General features: G+C 40.9%; 1 protein-coding gene across 2 annotated transcripts in view; it reads right to left on the reverse strand.

Annotated features, from left to right (window-relative positions):
* Positions 1 to 18,124, reverse strand: part of FMN1 (formin 1) — a 409,376-nt gene that overhangs the window by 178,830 nt on the left and 212,422 nt on the right. For both annotated transcript variants that reach the window (XM_007462518.1, XM_007462519.1), the window contains one exon: positions 1,255 to 1,342. In XM_007462518.1, coding sequence (XP_007462580.1) covers positions 1,255 to 1,342 — 88 coding nt within the window. The remainder of the gene's footprint in view (positions 1 to 1,254; positions 1,343 to 18,124) is intronic.

Raw genomic sequence — 18,124 nt, forward strand, 5'->3', positions numbered from 1 at the left:
AGAAGAAATGAGGGAATGAGGAGATCATTATTCGGCAAACTTCTAATGAAATAATGAATCTAGGCAAAGATCATTAGTGCCCACCAACATCATAGGGACACACCAGATATTATGTACCTCTTGATACAGTACACAATAGCATCTGTGAGGTACTCTTCCCCCACTCAGATTAACTCTCTAGATCAAACTAACAGTTTGCAGGAACCACAGGGGACAGAAGAACGTAATAAAAACCCACGCAACGCAAACAGCAAAATCTAAAATGTGGGAAATTCCACGGGATATTCTTCTTTTTTGAAGAAACTGGCTTCTTCAAAAAAATAATTAGAAAAAAAACAAAAATAGAGGATAGAAACCTCTATATCTAAAGAAACCCCTGAGAGGGGACTTCCCTGGTGGCGCAGTGGTTAAGAATCTGGCCTGCCAATGCAGGGAACACGGGTTCGATCACTGGTCTGGGAAAATCCCACATGCTGCAGAGCAACTAAGCCCGTGTGCTACAACTACTGAGCCTGCACTCTAGAGCCTGCACGCTGCAACTACTGAGCCCACGCACCATAACTACTGAAGCCCGCGAGCTCTAGGACCTGTGTGCTGCAACTACTGAGCCCATGTGCTGCAATTACTGAAGCCCGTGTGCTGCAACTACTGAAACCCATGTGCCTAGAGCCCATGCTCTGAAACAAGAGAAGCCACCACAAAGAGAAGCTCACGCACCTCAACAAATAGGAGCCCCCACTCACCGCAAGTAGAGAAAAGTCGGTGCGCAGCAACAAAGACCCAACGCAGCCAAAAAAAAAAAAAGAAAAAGAAAAAGAAACCCCTGAGAGATGGACACATCTAAGGCAATGCGTGAAATCTGTTTGGGTCCTCATTCAAACTAACTGTAAATGAATGGACGAATTTACAGACAATCAGTGACATTAGAACTACATACTTGATGACATTGAGAAATCACTGCAAATGTTTTTAAATGCATGATGATGGCCCTGGAGTTACGCTTAAAGTATCCATATCTTTTTGTGGTGTGTTACCATTTTAAAGGATGAATTATAAAATGTCTGAGATTTGCTTCATAGTAATCTAATGGAAGGAGGGTGCTTTAGATGAAACAAGAGTGGATTAATGGTTTTGTAGCTTGGTACAGGGTACACGGGATTCACGGCGGCATTCTAATTTTGTATATGTTTGACATTTTTCGCAATAAAAGCTGGAAAATTTTAAAGTTGGAAAAAAACGATGAATAAGACTTACCCTGCTGGATATCCTTCATTTCTAAATGCAAACTAGATATCAAGATTCCCACAGTTTGAGATCGTTTTCCATCCAATAACTTGATGATCTGGAATTTAAAAAAATTAACACAAGCTCAAACAACCAGGCAATCTTTCAGAAGCATACCGAAAACCTTCATAGTTTTAGACAGTCTGGTAAACTAAACTGATGCTACAGTCACTCTGTTTTAATACTTTAATTTGAATATAACTTATCCACAAGTATAGATATTTTAGAAAATAAAGGAAAAACACCACCCCAAATTCCACCAATCTAATACGAGCACTCAAATCTTTATTTTACTCTGATCTTTTTTATTCAAACACATCTTAACTAAGTTGTAATTGCAACACATGTACAAGTTTCTATCCAACTTTTCCACTTATCCTTGGCCTGCTTCCACGTTGGACTTCGTAAGTCACTTCACAGCCTCCAGCCTCCTTGGCTGCAGTGCAGGATCATCTGCTGAGTGGTTTAGGGGAAATATCATTGAGATCTCGACTCCGCTGTTTACCAGTGATATGGCCTCAGAAAAGTGACTTAACATCTAGGAATTCAACTTTTTCATGAAGTAGGGCTGACTGTACTTAGTTTGTACACTTATTCTAGAAATTAAATGGCATAATATAGGTAAAGCACCTAAAACAGTTCCTGACACAGACTTATTATTTAAATAAAATTGCCCTAGTCAGGAGGGTTAGGCTGCTTTGTATTTGTGCTATGATTAATATAAATAATACTTTGTACATACAGATTTAATTTGAAATTATTTAGAAGTGGTCTTTTATAATAATGTATGTATACAGAAACTTTTATAATCCTTTTAGAAACTCCAAATACCTCATTGCCAATAATTTCAACCCCTATGAATATTCCATGGAGAGCTCATCACAGTTTTGTCTCTCTCTAAACCAAATCAGCCCCAAAGAATGTATTGCACAGTGGCCACTAAGGGGAAAAAATTATCTTTTTTTTCTCTCTTGCGGCAGGGCTACAAAAATCAATAGGAAATAGGCACAAAACATCACTAAATCTTATGTGTTTTTGTTTTGTTTGTTCGTTTGTTTGTTTTCGCGGCACGTGGGCCTCTCACTGATGTGACCTCTCCCGTTGCGGAGCACAGGCTCCGGACGCGCAGGCTCAGCGGCCATGGCTCACGGGCCCAGCCGCTCCGCGGCACGTGGGATCCTCCCAGACCGGGGCACGAACCCGTGTCCCCTGCATTGGCAGGCGGACTCTCAACCACTGCGCCACCAGGGAAGCCCCAAATCTTATGTTCTTAATGCACTTTTCTGGGTAAAATACAAACTAAAGAGCTATGCTTCCTCTCCCACCTATGTACCCACAAACTTACCAAAAATGTAGTGCAGATTAAACAGTAACACCTACATTTATATTGATACTAACTAGCGGAGTTGCTTGCTGGTTGAACAATAAGGGATAACAGGAGCTTGCTCCAACCAAGACTGTCTATTTGTCCAACTGTCTAACTACCTATTGATTGATGCTGAATCAATTATCGCCAGCCCTTTATCTTTCTCTGCTCAGCATGGCTACTCTTATCTTACTGTTAGGCCGAAAGTACAGTAAACACTAAGCTTTCATCAAGATAAAAGGAAAATCTGATTTTCAGCCTAATGTGTTTAATCATTTCAACATTAGCCTTAAGGAAAGATTCTTGGAGGATACAGAATTGCAGTTTTTAAAAGAAATAAAGAAGGTACTTGGTATTTTTATTTTTTATACAAAAGCAAAGGAACAAGATACTACGTATATCAAATATCTTCTTAAAAAATGCAATTTCTAGCTTTTTCTTAGCAAACACAAATTTAAAGTGAAACGATTTTTAAAGTCCAATACAAAATTAAGAAAAACCTACCGAAGCTTCGTGTAAATATTCAGACATGCATTCATTCATTAACAAATATCTGCTGTGCATCTGTTACATGCCTGGCACTGCTCTGGACTCATGCCCTTGACGTCATAAATTTTGTAGAACTTAATGATTTAAAATTGCTGAGAAGAACTAAAAAGGCGAATAAAACCATGACTTGAACTAACCGCAAAGCAAATTCAAAATAAGAAAAGCTTTGGGAATTGACTAGATTTATCCTTAAAAGGCCAAGATAGTGACTGAGATACAAGCTTGGCTGTGGCATACACATCAACATCAAGGAGACAGGCACGGGAATCAAATTTATGACAAGAGGACAACTGGGTTGCAAAAAATGTCTTCAAACCAATATTCACCATGCTATCCAGTTAGGGTTCTGAAAACCCTGGGTAACACATTCTACCTACAGGAAAAGCAAGGTTCAAATTCAAGGTTTTCTAATAGCTAATTAAAAGAAAGCAAGAGAGTAACCACAAGACAACAGAGAGAGAGGGAGGGACTCAAATCGAGATTGAGGTTCTGTCTGTCGTTGGATAAAAGCAAGCAGCCATCATCAAAGAGTCTACAAACAATAAATGCTGGAGAGGGTGTAAAGAAAAGGGAACCCTAGGAATGTAAATTGGTACAGCCACTATAGAGAACAGTATGGAGGTTCCTTAAAAAAAAAAAAAAAACTAAAAGTAGAACTACCATATGGCCCAGCAACCCCACTCTTGGGCATATATCTGGAGAAAACCATACTTTGAAAAGATACATACACCCCAATGTTCATTGCAGCACTATTCACGATAGCTAAGACATGGAAGCAACCTAAGTGTCCACTGACAGAGGGATGGATGAAGAAGTTGTGGTACATATACACAATGGAATATTACTCAGCCATAAAAAGAATGAAATTCTACCATTTGCAGCAACATGGATGGACCGAGAGATTACCATACTAAGTGAAGTAAGTCAGACAGAGAAAGACAACATATATCGCTTACATGTAGAATCTAAAATGATACAAATGAACTTATTTACAAAACAGACATAGACTCACAGACTTCGGAAACAAACTTATGGTCACCAAAGGGGAAAGGTTGGGGGGAGGGATAAATTAGGAGCTTGGGATTAACATATACACACTACTATATATAAAATAGATAACCAACAGGGACCTACTGTATAGAACAGGGAACTCTACTCACTATTCCGTAATAACCTATACGGGAAAAGAATCTGAAAAAGAATGCATATATGTGTATGTATAACTGAATCATTTTGCGGTACACCTGATACTAACACAATATTGTAAGTCAACTATACTCCAATATAAAATAAAAATTAAAAAAATAAAATAAAATAAAAACAAGCAAATCCATCCCCACTTCATTGTTCAACCAGGCTGCCCTGTGGAAAGGATGTTACCATCCTTGCAATTCTGTTTAATAACCTGGCACGGCAAGTGTTTGGAAAGAAAGTGTCTGTTACCTTCGGCTGGACTGAAACCTTAAGAGGTTTCTGAAATGCGGTGCTATTTCCTAAAAAGGGGGTAGGCAGTGTTCAAGTCAGAGCATTTGTATTCTCTTCCCTATTTGTGTCAAATTCTCTGTCTACCTCTAACTAGACCTTTAAAAAGAGTCTCTCTTCAATTGTGGAAGAACACCAGGTTTCTCAAAAACAGCTAAAATGGTAGGAACACAATGGACACGGAATGGATATATGGCCTAAACCCTCGTTGTTTCTTTTGTTTTCATGACTGAAAGGTTTAGTTTTTTTATTTTACTACAGTAAAAAAAACAAACAAAAAAAAAAAACAGAGAGAGAGAAAGGAAAACATGAAATCTACCATATTAACAACATTTTAAATGTACAGTACATCACTGTTAACTATATGCACACTGTTGTACAGCAGATGTCTAGAAGATTTTCATCCTACGTGATGGAAACTCTATACCCCTTGAACAGCTATACTCCATTTCCTTCTCCCCCCAGCCCCTGGACAGCTTTCTGCTTCTACAAGTTTGACTGCTTTAGATACCTCAAGTAAACAGAATCATGTGAGTGTATATATATATGTGCGCATATACATATATACATATGTGTATATATGTATTCCGTTGTGTGTGTGTATATATACGTGCGTATTGTATGTGTGTGTGCATATATATAAATAGATCCATCAATGAACATTTAGCTTATTTCTACTTCTTAGCTACTGTGAATAATGCTGCAGTGAACAGGGGAGTGCTAATATCTCTTTGAGATCTTGTTCTCAATTCTTTTGGATAAATATCTAGAAGTGGGATTGCGGGATAACGTGGTAGTTCTATTTTTCTAATTTCTCAGCATCTTTACCAACACTTGTTACGTTTTGGTTTTTCATAACAGCCATCCTGCTAGGTGTGGTTTTGATTTGCATTTCCCTGATGTTAGTGATGTTGAACATGCTTTCATATACCTGTTGGCCATCTGTAGGTCTTCTTTGGAGAAATGTCTATACATGTCCTTGCCCATTTTTAAATCAGGTTTACAAAAACTGAGTTGTAGGAGTTCCTCACATATTTTGAGATATTAACCCTTTATCAGACATACGGTTTGCAAATATTTTCTCCCATTCCATATATATCCTTTTCATTCTGTTGATTGTTTCCTTTGCTGTGTAGATGCTTCTTAATTTGATATAGCTCCACTCGTCTATTTTTGCTTTTGTTGCCTGTGGTTTGGTGTCATTTCCAGGAAATAACTAGCAAGACCAATGTTATGAAGCTTTTCTCGTGTTTTCTCACAGGAATTTTACACTTTCAGATCTTACATTTAAGTCTTGAATCTATTTTGAATTGATTTTTGTTTATGCTGAAAGATAAACCGTCCAATTTCATTCTTTTGCATTTGGATATCCAGTTTTCCCTGCACCATTTGTTGAAGAGACTATCCTTTCCCCATCTTGTAGTCTTGGCACTCTTGTTGATGATCATTTGACCACATTCATGTGGGTTTATTTCTGAGCTCTCTCCTCTGTTCTGTTGGTCTATGTCCGTCTTTATACCAGTACCATCCTGTTTTGCACACTGTACAACAGGCATACCTCGGAGATACTGCAGGTTTGGTTCCAGACCACTGCAATAAAGTGACTATCACAATAAAGTGAGTCACACAGACTTTTTGCTTCCCAGTGCATATAAAAATTCTGTTTACACTGTGCTGTAGTCTATTAAATGTGCAAGAGTATTATGTCTAAAAAAGCAATGTATATACCTTAATTAAAAATAGTTTATTACTAAAAACTGCTATCACTTGAGCCCTTCAGCAGGTGGTAGCATTTTTGTTGGTGAAGGATCTTGCCTCAGTGCTGATGGCTTCTGACCGGTCGTGGTGGTAGCTGCTGAAGATTGGGGTGGCTATGGCAATTTCTTAAAATAAGACAGGAATGAAGTCTGCCACATCCATTGACTCTTCCTTTCACAGACAACTTCTCTGCAGCCGGCAGCGCTGTCTGATAGCACTTTACCCAGAGTAGAACTTCTTTCAAAATTGGAGTCAAACCTCTCACACCACGCTGCTACTTTGGCAACTAAGTTTGTGTCATATTGTAAATCCTTTGTTGTCATTTCAACAGTCTTCACAGCATCTTCACCAGGAGTAGACTCCATCTCAAGAAACCACTTTCTTTGCTCATCCAGAAGAAGCAGCTCCTCATCGGTTCAAGTTTTATCATGAGATTGCAGCAATTCAGTCACCTCTTCAGGCTCCATTTCTAATTCTAGTTCTCCTGCAATTTCCACCACATCTGCAGTGATCTCCTCAAAGTCATCCATGAGGGTTGAAATCAACTTCCTACAAACTCCTGCTCATGTTGATATTTTGACCTCTTAGCATGAGTCACCAATGTTCTCAATAGCAACTAGAACGGTGAATCCTTTCCAGAAGGTTTTCAGTTGACTTTTCCCAGATCCATCAGAGGAATCACTATCTATGGCAGCTATAGCCTTACAAAATGTATTCCTGAAAGAACAAGACTTGAAAGTCAACACTACTCCTTGATGCATGGGGTGCAGAATGGATGTTGTGTTAGCAGGCCTGAAAACAACATGAATCTCACGGTACATTTCCATCGGAGCTCTTGGGTGACCAGGTGCACTGTCCGTGAGCACTAATATTTTGAAAGGAATCTTTTTCCTGAGCAGTAGGTCCCAAACGTGGGCTTAAAATATTCAGTTAGCCATGTTGTAAACAGATGTGCTGTGATCCAGGCTTTGTTGTTCCATTTATAGAGCACAGGAAGAGTAAAATTAGCACAATTCTTAAGGGCCCTAGGATTTCTGGAATGGTGACTAAGCACTGGCTTCAACTTCAAGTCACCAGATGCATTAGCCCCTAACAAGAGAGTCAGCCTGTCCTTTGAAGCTTTGAAGCCAGGCTTTGACTTCTCCTTCTCAAGCTATGATGGTCCTAGACGGGATCTTCTTCCAACAGAAGGCCGTTTCAGCTACACCAGAGATCTGTTCAGTGGAGCCACCTTTATGAATCATCTTAGCTATAGATCTTCTGGATAACTTGCTACTTCACCTTGCACTTTTACGTTATAGAGATGTGGCTTCTCTCCTTAATCTTCAGGAACCAACCGCTGCTGGCTTCAAACTCCTCTCCTGCAGCTAGGCCACCCCTCAGCCTTCATAGAATTGATGAGAGTTAGGGCCTTGCTCTGGATTAGGCTTTGGCTTAAGGGAATGCTGCAGCGGATTTGATCTAGCTAGACCACTAACACTTTCACCGTTTCACTTTCTTATCATCTGTGTGTTCCCTGGAATGGCACCTTTGATTTCCTCCAAAAGTTTTTCCTTTGCATTCGCAACTTGGCTAACTGGTGCAAAAGGCCTTAGCTTTGGGCATATCTCGGCTTTCGACATGCCTTCCTCAGTAAGCGTAATCATTTCTAGCTCCTGATTTAAAGTGAGAGATGTGTGAATCTTCCTTTCACTAGAACACTTAGAGGACATTGTAGGGTTCTTAGTTGGCCTAATTTCAATATTTTTGAGTCTTAGGGAAGAGGGAGGTCTGAGGAGAGGGAGAGAGATGGGGGAATGGCTGGTTGGTGGAGCAGTCAGAATACACCCAACATTGATTCAGTTCCCCATCTTATATGGGCGTGGTTCATGGTGTCCCAAAACAATGACAACCGTTACATCAAAGATCACCGACCGCAGATCACCATAACAAATATAATAATAATGAAAAAGTTTGAAATATTGTGAGAATTACCAAAATTGGACATGAAATGAGTAATGCTGTTGGGGAAAATGGCACCAACAGAAATGAGCAATGCTGAGACATGAAATGAGCAATACTGTTGGGAAAAATGGCACCAATAGACTTGCTCGACACAGGGTTGCCACAAACCTTCAATTTGTAAAAACTGCAGTATCTGCAAAGCACAACAGAACAAGGGTGCCTGTAGTTGGTAAAACTTCTAATTTAGGAAGTGGAGGACACTGCCTAACAAACCACAAGAAAAGAAATCAGAAGCAAAAAAAGGGATTAAAAAGCCCACAAAGAGTAGAATACATATTTTAAAATATTCTTAAGTCCAATATGCAAAATGACTAAAAAACAAAACAAAACAAAACAAAACACGGAGGAAAACAACACATTAGACTTAATAAACAGACTCAGTGGGAGTTCAGTCAGCTAAAAAGTCCCGTCCAGGACTTCAGTATATATTCAGATCATTCCTGAGGTCACTTGAGGCTGTATTTCTATAAGACAGACTTATAGAAATGGTTCAAAGAGCATGTCCATTTTACATTCTGATAAATATTGTCAAACTGTTTCTAATAGGTGCCATCAATTTATACTCCTGCCAAGTATTTGAGAGTGACAGTTTTCCTGTTCCCTCACCCACTCTGAGTATTATCAATTTTAAAAATGTTGGCCAATAGGATAGGTAAAATGTTTTTTCACTATTTGGCATTTTTAATGATTTAATAGTAAGGCTAACCATCTGATTACTGGCCACACGTTCTTGCGAACTGTCTTTGTATCCTTTTTGCTGTTTTCCAATGACTATCTATTGGGCTGGTTCAATGCAAAGAAATTTAAATAATGACATAGCTGAACAGCAGGAAGAGAGACTTACACAGAGAGTGCTGTGGATAAGAGGCATTTTCTAAGGGAGGAAGGGGGAAGGGAACTACCTTTTACTGCGCCCCTAGAACTAAGGTTTTATGCGCCTCTGCACACGAGCCAATCCAAATGGAGAGCTGTGAATTGGGGGCAGTGAACACCATGATATTGTGAACTTTTATTCCTTTAGTGGCCCCCTGTGGATTTCCAGAAAGGTAACAATACTATAGGCTCAGGAGTCCTGTAAAGTCAGTGCAGTCACCTCACTGCTAGGGCCTTAAAGCAAGGGGCACAGAACTAGGAGCACACTTTGTTCTAACCCAATTCTCTTTTCTGATATTTGTGATCAAATGTCATTACTCCTTACCCAGATTTTTACCTGTTATCTGAGGCATTTACCTTCACAGCAGAGTAGGTAGGAAGAAAACATAGAGGAAAAAAGACAAGATTGAGAAAACTGATGGAGAGAACAAACAAGGAAAAGAAAGAGGGAGGAAAAAGGGGTGTTTTTGCTTTTGTTTTTTTAAGATGTTCAGTTAGTTATCAACCAATAATTATTACACTGCTTTTAAAGTGTTCTATTTTAGAATCACGGTCAAGTTTCAAATAACCAGAGGCAATTTATGGAGAACCTTCCACCAACTGAAAATTCCTCTTGTTTTTCTTTTATTGTATCATACGCATTCTTGCTAAGCTAACTTCTAGACAGATAAAGTCAACTTCAAAATTCCTCTCTGAAGAGAAAGGAAATATGAGAGGAAGATGAACTAATCTTGGGTATTCTTCCCAATTCACTAGCTTCTCTAAAATATCATGGGCTTGAAAGAAATCACAATCAGCTATACCTTCCCTATTTGCATTACTGAACAGTGAAGACTGGCGATCGTAATGATTATCTGGAAAACTTTTAGAATCCTAAATTGCCTGAGGCTGTCAGATATTTAATAGCCTGCCTTTTTTTTATAGTAGGAACTTTTCTACTGAATACATTTAAAAAATAACCACAGGACTTTAAATACAAAAAAATGTTATGATACATAACATATCAAATCATTTATTAACTAAAAATTTAATTAATCAGCACCAACCCATTCTTTAAGCATTCTGGTTGTTACTATACTGTGTTTTTTTTTTTTTTTTTTTTTTTTTTGCGGTATGCGGGCCTCTCACTGCCGTGGCCTCTCCCGTTGGGAGCACAGGCTCCGGACGCACAGGCTCAGCGGCCATGGCTCACGGGTCCAGCCGCCCTGCGGCATGTGGAATCTTCCCGGACCGGGGCACGAACCCGCGTCCCCTGCATCGGCAGGCGGACTCTCAACCACTGCGCCACCAGGGAAGCTCTATCCTGTGCTATTTTAACAAATTTTTAAAGTCGTCTGGCCCAGGTCAAAGGTTCCCAGCAATGTAACAATCTAAGTAGAAATACAAATAAAACTAAGAACCAGAGCCATAAATGCAACGGTCCTGCCCTCTAGCTTTTAGCTTGAGCCTTCTGAGCTGTCATATTCCCTTGACCAGCTATGGAAAGTGACAGGCACCATCATCTGGTGACTGGTCGTTAAGAGAAAAATCAGGAGACCAACCTTCTATTTCTAGGCCTGCCCTGACTATCATCCCACACCAATGCTGAGACACAGTCAGTCCAATTCAGCAACACTCACAATATGCAAACTCCGATGTTGGTGCACTGCAGGGCTATAAAGATTAAAAATAACATATATATATATATATATATATATATATATATATACACACACACACATATATATATATATATACACATATATATATATACACACACACACACACACACACACAAACACATACACGTATGTATACATATATGTACATATATACACACATCCTTGTTCAACGGGAGTTCAAAGACCAGTTTATTTATATGAGAGAAACTCACATAAATAAGTCTGACATAAGGGAGCTATTTACAGGGATCAGCTAACATGAAAAGTTTCTAATTGTTCTTAGGTATATGATACCTAAAAAATGCCAGGACTCATTGAAAGTGGGGATTTTAAGTGAAATGGCTGTTTCGGGCACAGTCTTCCTCTGGGTAACCTGAAAGCATTTCCAGAAGCGTTACACTCAGTGCCTTTTTCCTGAAACGGAAGTCCAGGTCTCACCTCTGGAAAACCTCTCCAGGAGGGAGAGTTGAGAGATGAGAAGCTCTACAGACCAGGACCTGCAACCAACACTGTAACCTAAGCTCCCCTTACCCACGCAGAAAGGGCTCCTTCCATGCCACGTGGCCGCTGGGGCCACCGGGGGGTGAAGGTTCTGCATTAGGCATTACGACCAGCCAGCAGGAGGGGCTTTCACACTGCAGACCCTCAGGCCAGTCCTCCACATTTGACTGTTGGATATTGGTAGGATTCCTGACTGTTATTAGTCCACAGCTTCATAATGTGAATGTCAAATTCATGGTTTTCCACGTGGATGTGGAACAGGTAGGCAGAATTATGCCTTGAAGCTCTCAATGTGACCTCCTTCCACGTGGGTCCGGGGAATAAAATGCCCATTTCAGGCTGTTCGAGAAAGATATTTCAGAAAACATTTATGAGAGAGTATGAGTACTTACAAAAGTTTGCTCACCTACTGAACATTCTGCTTTAAGTGGCTTTCGGAATCCCTTAGCTGTTAGCGTTGAAGAAACCTGCAGGTGTTGCCTGACTTACCCTCTTCCTTTGGAATGGCCCAGACATTTAAGGATGGACCCTACTTTAGAAGAAAGCTCACACTTTAAGAAATTATTACAGGCATATAACAGACACATATTTATAGCCATTTTCCATCAAACAAATAAAACGCAATCCTACCTCAGCTAACTGTAAACACAACCTGAATTTTTCATCCTATTCCTACTCTATGACTGCTCCCCATACGCGTTTTTCATTCTTCTTTGTCTTTAGCTGCATATTACTTGATTTGTTATAATCCTTAAAATCATCTTCTAGTATTAAGTAGCTTTTGGCACCGAAGCATTTCACTTTATGTCTGACTGGAATTCCTCATGCTTCCATTTCAAACAATCTTGTTCTGCTCTCAGGGAAGGCAGACAATGGCTGGTCTCACCATCCACTACACAAAGCTCCTTCATAAACCTCAAGACCATCTTTTTTTTAAAGAAGAAAAAAACAAGAGATGCTTTATATCAAAGCCTTAAAAATCAGTTTTTGAGAAGCATTAGCAAGCCCTCAGTTTATCTTGGTCCTATCTGGAGTCAGCTGAACTTGGCAACACATGGCCTTCTCCTAGGTATAATTACAGTCTGGAAGAGAATGCAATTTGTGCAGCATTCCACTGACCTACAAGCTGACCTTGTGCAGGGGCAAATTCACAGGTTGTGTGAAACCCTATTAGACATGCCTAGTTTAAGGCAAAGCCTTTCCAGACCCCCGCCGCATGCCAGGATTAGGGCCTGTCACACATGCGCACTATTACGTCGCCTAAGGACCTCTCGCCATGCCTTCCAGAGAGGGGAAGGCGGGCCCACACCCCACCCTGTCTAAACCTGCACCTTGAACCCGTGCATCCAAATCATTATTATTTCTTACATGTGTGGATTTTTAGAAAAATCTGCCTCGTTGAATAAGAATGAAGACAGGAATGGGAAGACAGATGTGCTCCAGTGGAAAAACCACACCCTGACTGCTCAACTAGAAAAGTCTTGCCAGACAGACCAAGAAAGAATTCCTGCCAGGTCCAGTGGGATTTTTCACATCTTCATAAAATCCATATATATCTTTAGCTTTCTGCCTGAGCTTGGCAGACGTGGCCAGAAATAAAAATAAAAATAAATGGTCTGGATAGGCCATGAATGCTGGAAGCACGCTTGGCCAAGTGAGTTCGGCACAGCTACAAAATAAAGAGGATCACAGAAGCCTTCTTCTTCCAGGGAGCCCTCCCTGTCGGAAAAAGAGGAGTCATTCCCACACTTGCAACTTAGCTAAACACCAAACACATTGAAACCTAAAGCAGATCAGGTGGGTGTTCTGTTCTTCAGCTTAGCCCACACATTTGAACTTTCTCAGTTTCAGTCGCGGGATTTCCATCTCCAGTGAAGTCGGTTTTATCACAGAGCCTGGAGGACAGGCCCCATGTCTAGTTAGATACAGCCTCATGTGTTATCACCAATGAACATCTTTCGGTCACTTCAGGCAAATTAAGTACATGTGAAATTTGCTGTCTTTCCCTTCTTCCACCAAAAACAAATAAATGAAGGATCTACATACATGGGTAGATATTTACTTTCGAGACAATGATATGTATCAAATCTCCAGGGGCAGGGCATTTTCGACTACAGAGAACAAATGAGTACATGGCTTGCCTCTCTCGGGGAGATCAAACAACACAGTGGAGAATACACAGAAAGGAGACAATCTGACTCTCCAAAGCAAAACTCTGAAAAACACTATTTCTATTTTTGTGCCTTCAGACTGGCCATATCTTTTGCTTATGCTTCGTATCAACACTCACCAAATTCCACGACTTGGCAAAACTACAGACATTCGGAGGCTGGCACAAAGCACATGTGCTATTGATGACAAGTCAGCTTGCCTCCTTAACAGTAATCCTTTGCATTTCTAAGGCACTAGCTTCCAAACGGACCAAGGTACTTTCCTAATGACTGCTGCATTTATCTTGAAGACATTCTCATGGACTAGGTTGAAAAGCAGGTAGAATCCTATGGTGGAGATGTAGAAATTGATGCACCTATCCTAAGGGCTTTAGGCTTGGGTGACTGAGCTGATAATATCCTCTGGATTCCTCCAAACCACAAATATAAATCAGTATGGAGTCTGAATTTTGGCCAGATTAGAGAGCGGTATCTTCTTCTGGGGATGAGATATGGTACATATCAGGGAACCCCTAGGTTTAACTTTTATTCTCATTTAACTCTCACCCATTCACATACTCCCCAAATTGGAAATCCTTATTTTATAAGTAATAGAAATCTAATTTGGAAAACAGAGTGTTTCCCAATGGACATTCCAAGATGTAACACAAGACGATACACGGTCATGAGGCAGGGTAGCCCGTGGATGTAGGCCTTATAAGCACCCTCTCCCCCCTCCCCCCCCCAAAAAAAATCATGGAAATAAGCAACTGACACAATCCCACTTCACAGCTGTGGCCAGCCTTGTGCCCTCCCTGACACTGCTAATGTGATGGTGACTGGAGATGAGACAGGTAAGCAACTACTTTCCCCAGCCAGTACCAAGAGCCAGGGCCAGCTGGAGGGGAATAGCAGGACCACAGTTGGCAGCCATCTTGCTCTCTCCTCAGGGAGAATGGGCACTCCCTTGGAACCATGCATTTGTTTCTTGGTAGGCGCCCAGGAAAATAAATGCTGACTCAGTTCCTTGCCCCTTCCTCTCCTGCACTCTACCCCCTGCCACTCTTTGGCATCACACCCAGAGGAGCTGGTTGGCGGGCTCCATGGTGCCATATTATGAAATGTCACCTGACTTGGTGTAAACAAGCCCTCGCCACTGATGGCCAGCGTGGGTGGGTATGCTTCGGGGTAGTGGCCTCCATCAACTGGCCTGATAAATGGCATTAAAATAAGCCTTCCACACGCAGCCTGATATCTGTGCCACCAAATGTTTCAAGGGAAACTAAGCTGCACTGTTCTGTCAAACTGTTAGGTCTGAATCTCTTCCATGGCCTTATTTCTGGGGACACGTAAAATTGCTCAGATGAAATTTACTTTAAGGATTTAGGCTCTTCACCAAGAAATGTGAAAAGGCAAACTGTCATCCTGTCCTGCGCCTGAGAACATATTTGGCATCCCATTCCCTTACTGATGAGACAGAAAAACCCTTTTATTGCTTTTCGGGCCAGTGAATTCTGTTCAGAAAGCAAATGGACAGAGAAGGCCACAGCATGTGAAGGCTGCGGTGGGGCAGGGAGTGATGGGCACAGTGGGATTGGGGGGCGGATGTGGGCAGGAGGTACTTCTGCTGGTTTTGGAATTTTCCTGTTATGTAGAGAACAAACTCCGAAAACAAAATCACATGCATTTACTCTTGATCAGAGACTCAGGAGAGATATCAGTGCATTAACTGTCCTGTCTGCAGACAGGACCAAAACTACTGTCACACCAAGGTACAGATGAGAAACGTCGTCCTATGATTTCTTAGTGCTCAAGGCCTCTTAAAGAGTGCTTGCCTTAATAAATATGAAACAATTCTAAAGCTGACAACTAACCTGGTGAGAAGCAACTAGACAGAGGGCTATACAGCAGAAAAAAAGAAAAAAGAAAAAGAACAGAAGAGTATGAAGATATCAACTTCTAGTGAAACAACACAAAACAAAAATATTCAAGACTCTGATGAGGTGAATACTAAGCTTTGGTGGTCAGAAAGTGAGAGGAAACAGTGACTCTCTTTGGGACAGGTGTTAACGTCAGGACAACCTGGGAAAGCTCAATTCCATACCTTCAGGTGGTCTCCTGTCATCATGGCTCAACTTTCTCAAAGCCAGGAACTTATTCCATACACGTAACTCACCCTTTAACAGCAGGAAGAAGAAGTTATTTACTGTTTTAGGAGGGATGGGAGCACAGTGGTTCACTACTCCTGATACACCGGAGGCAAGATGCCACAGGACCTCTGAGTCATGTCTTACTTGTTTTTTGTTTTACATTTCTTTATTACAATCTCACTTCGAATTCCTGTCTCAATAACCAATCTGCATGCCTAGCAACGACTGGGAGAGTAAATGTTCCTTCTCTTCCCCTTCCCACCCTACTGGACCTAGCACTGAAGCGCAAAGGCAAAGCTTTCTCTCCATTGCTCCTAAATTGCATGGGAAACATCTCCATCCTCTATACCTCTATATCCTGTAGGCAACGCCCTTAGAGAAGTTTGGGGGAGACACTAAAAAACTGTCTATGGTATAAGGCAATTAACAACCTCTGGGATATCCTCTAGAAGTTTAGGGTGCCTGTGAATTAACAGGGACATCCTGAAAAATACAAAATCTCATTCACCAGGTATGGATGAGACCTGTTTTGGATGGAACTGTATTCCCCTTTAAAAAAGATATGTTGAAGTCCCAACCCCTAACACCTCACAATGTGGCCTTATTTGGAAATCGGGTCATTGCAGATGTAATTAAGGTGGGGTCCATACTTGGGGAGAGTATACCTCTAATCCAATATGACTGACATCCTTTTAAGAAGATGGCCATGTGAAGACACAGAGACACACCAGGAGAAGGTCAAGTGTTGATGAAGGCAGCTGTATGCCAGGAAAGGCCAAAGGTTTCAGAGGGAGCATCGGCCAACACCTTGATTTCAGACTTGTAGTCTCTGGCACCGTGGAGACAATAAATTTTTGTTGCTTTAAGTCACCCAGTTCATGGTAGTTTAAGTTGGCCCTAGGAAACTAATGCAAGGAGGGAGAATGTTTTATTTATAAGAAGCTTCCAGGTGATACTTAATGCTGCTGGCCCATGGATAACACACTTTGAGTAGCTAGGTGACTGCAAATGAATGAATGAATGAAGTGTTTTGTTTACTATCACTGGCACTTAGCACAGAGCCTGATATATGTTTGTACGTTTATATAATCTCTAACTCCTAGAGTCTTTTTTCTGCTAACTAACTAGCTGGAAATGTACCCCCCCCCCCTTCCTCTATCAATTTCCACGGAGTCCTCTTTCAAAGCTATGTGTTCAGTCAAGGAGTACGGCTTTCTCAGATAAGGCCAATCCCAGGTACACAGACAGCCATACTGCCCTCCAAAGGATTATAAATAACAAAGTTTATAAGACCTTTGGGCTTCCTGCCTTATTTATATAATTTCTCACTTAATATTAAGACACTGAATCTAGTCTCATACATATTCTTGGTGGCTCAAATAGGGCTTTTCTCTCCAAAATCTAGAGTGTTAGGCTTTTGAAAAGAACACATGCTAATAATTACTCCAAGCTGGTTAGAGATAATGGGCAACAGAAAAGTTATTACCTTCAATGTCATCGTATGTCTTTGATATGATAATCATTGCATTCAAGGTATCAGAAATGATGGATGGCCTTTGATTCCGAGTGTACCATGATGCAAATTACCTGGCTCTTTCTCACTCCTGCTTGGAAGGTGAAGAGCTAGTGACAGTGGGCACTCCTAGCTTCAGGGCCTCCAGCCACTAGACAGCAAAATCTGTGACAAAACTCAAAGAGAAACACTTCCTCTTTAAAGATACCTAGGGCTACTTTCCTTTTTCCTTTTACGGACATACTTCATCTAGAACAACCTCGCATATAGTTCTAATTTGCAGCTATTGCTGTAACATGCACTATTTACTACCTAAGTCATTTTACCCTGTTAACCTTCTGGGTAACAGCAGATGACATAAGCACCGCATTGTTTCTAAGGAGGCTCCTTGAGTACCTTCTATAAACATAAAATGACGATTCCAGGAAATGTTAGTAAGAAAGGAAAGATGAAAGAGCATGGTATACACATATTTTAAAACTGCTGCAAGTTTTGGTTAAGGCTTACAGTCTATAACCCAGCACATTTCCCCTAAAATTAGTGTTTATCATCCTCCTTACTCTCACGGCCCATCTATCACGGAAAGAAAACACATTACATTCTTCAGTCATCCATGGGAACAGAGTAACATCACGATCCAAAATATTTATTCGCCATCATCCATGAACAGTGAGCCTCTATATCCATCTTGGCTAGAATCATGAATGTGTGTTCCCTGAGGTTCCCTCATATGGACAGGTCACCTTCTGATAGTATGAGTGCAACAAGCACACAGTAGGTGATTTGTCCAGGGTCCTCCAGATGTCCTACTTCTACTCCTGTGTTCTTTCCCT

The sequence above is a fragment of the Lipotes vexillifer genome, unplaced genomic scaffold (genome assembly GCF_000442215.2).
Source record: "Lipotes vexillifer unplaced genomic scaffold, Lipotes_vexillifer_v1.1 scaffold164, whole genome shotgun sequence".
NCBI classification, from domain to species: domain Eukaryota; kingdom Metazoa; phylum Chordata; class Mammalia; order Artiodactyla; family Lipotidae; genus Lipotes; species Lipotes vexillifer.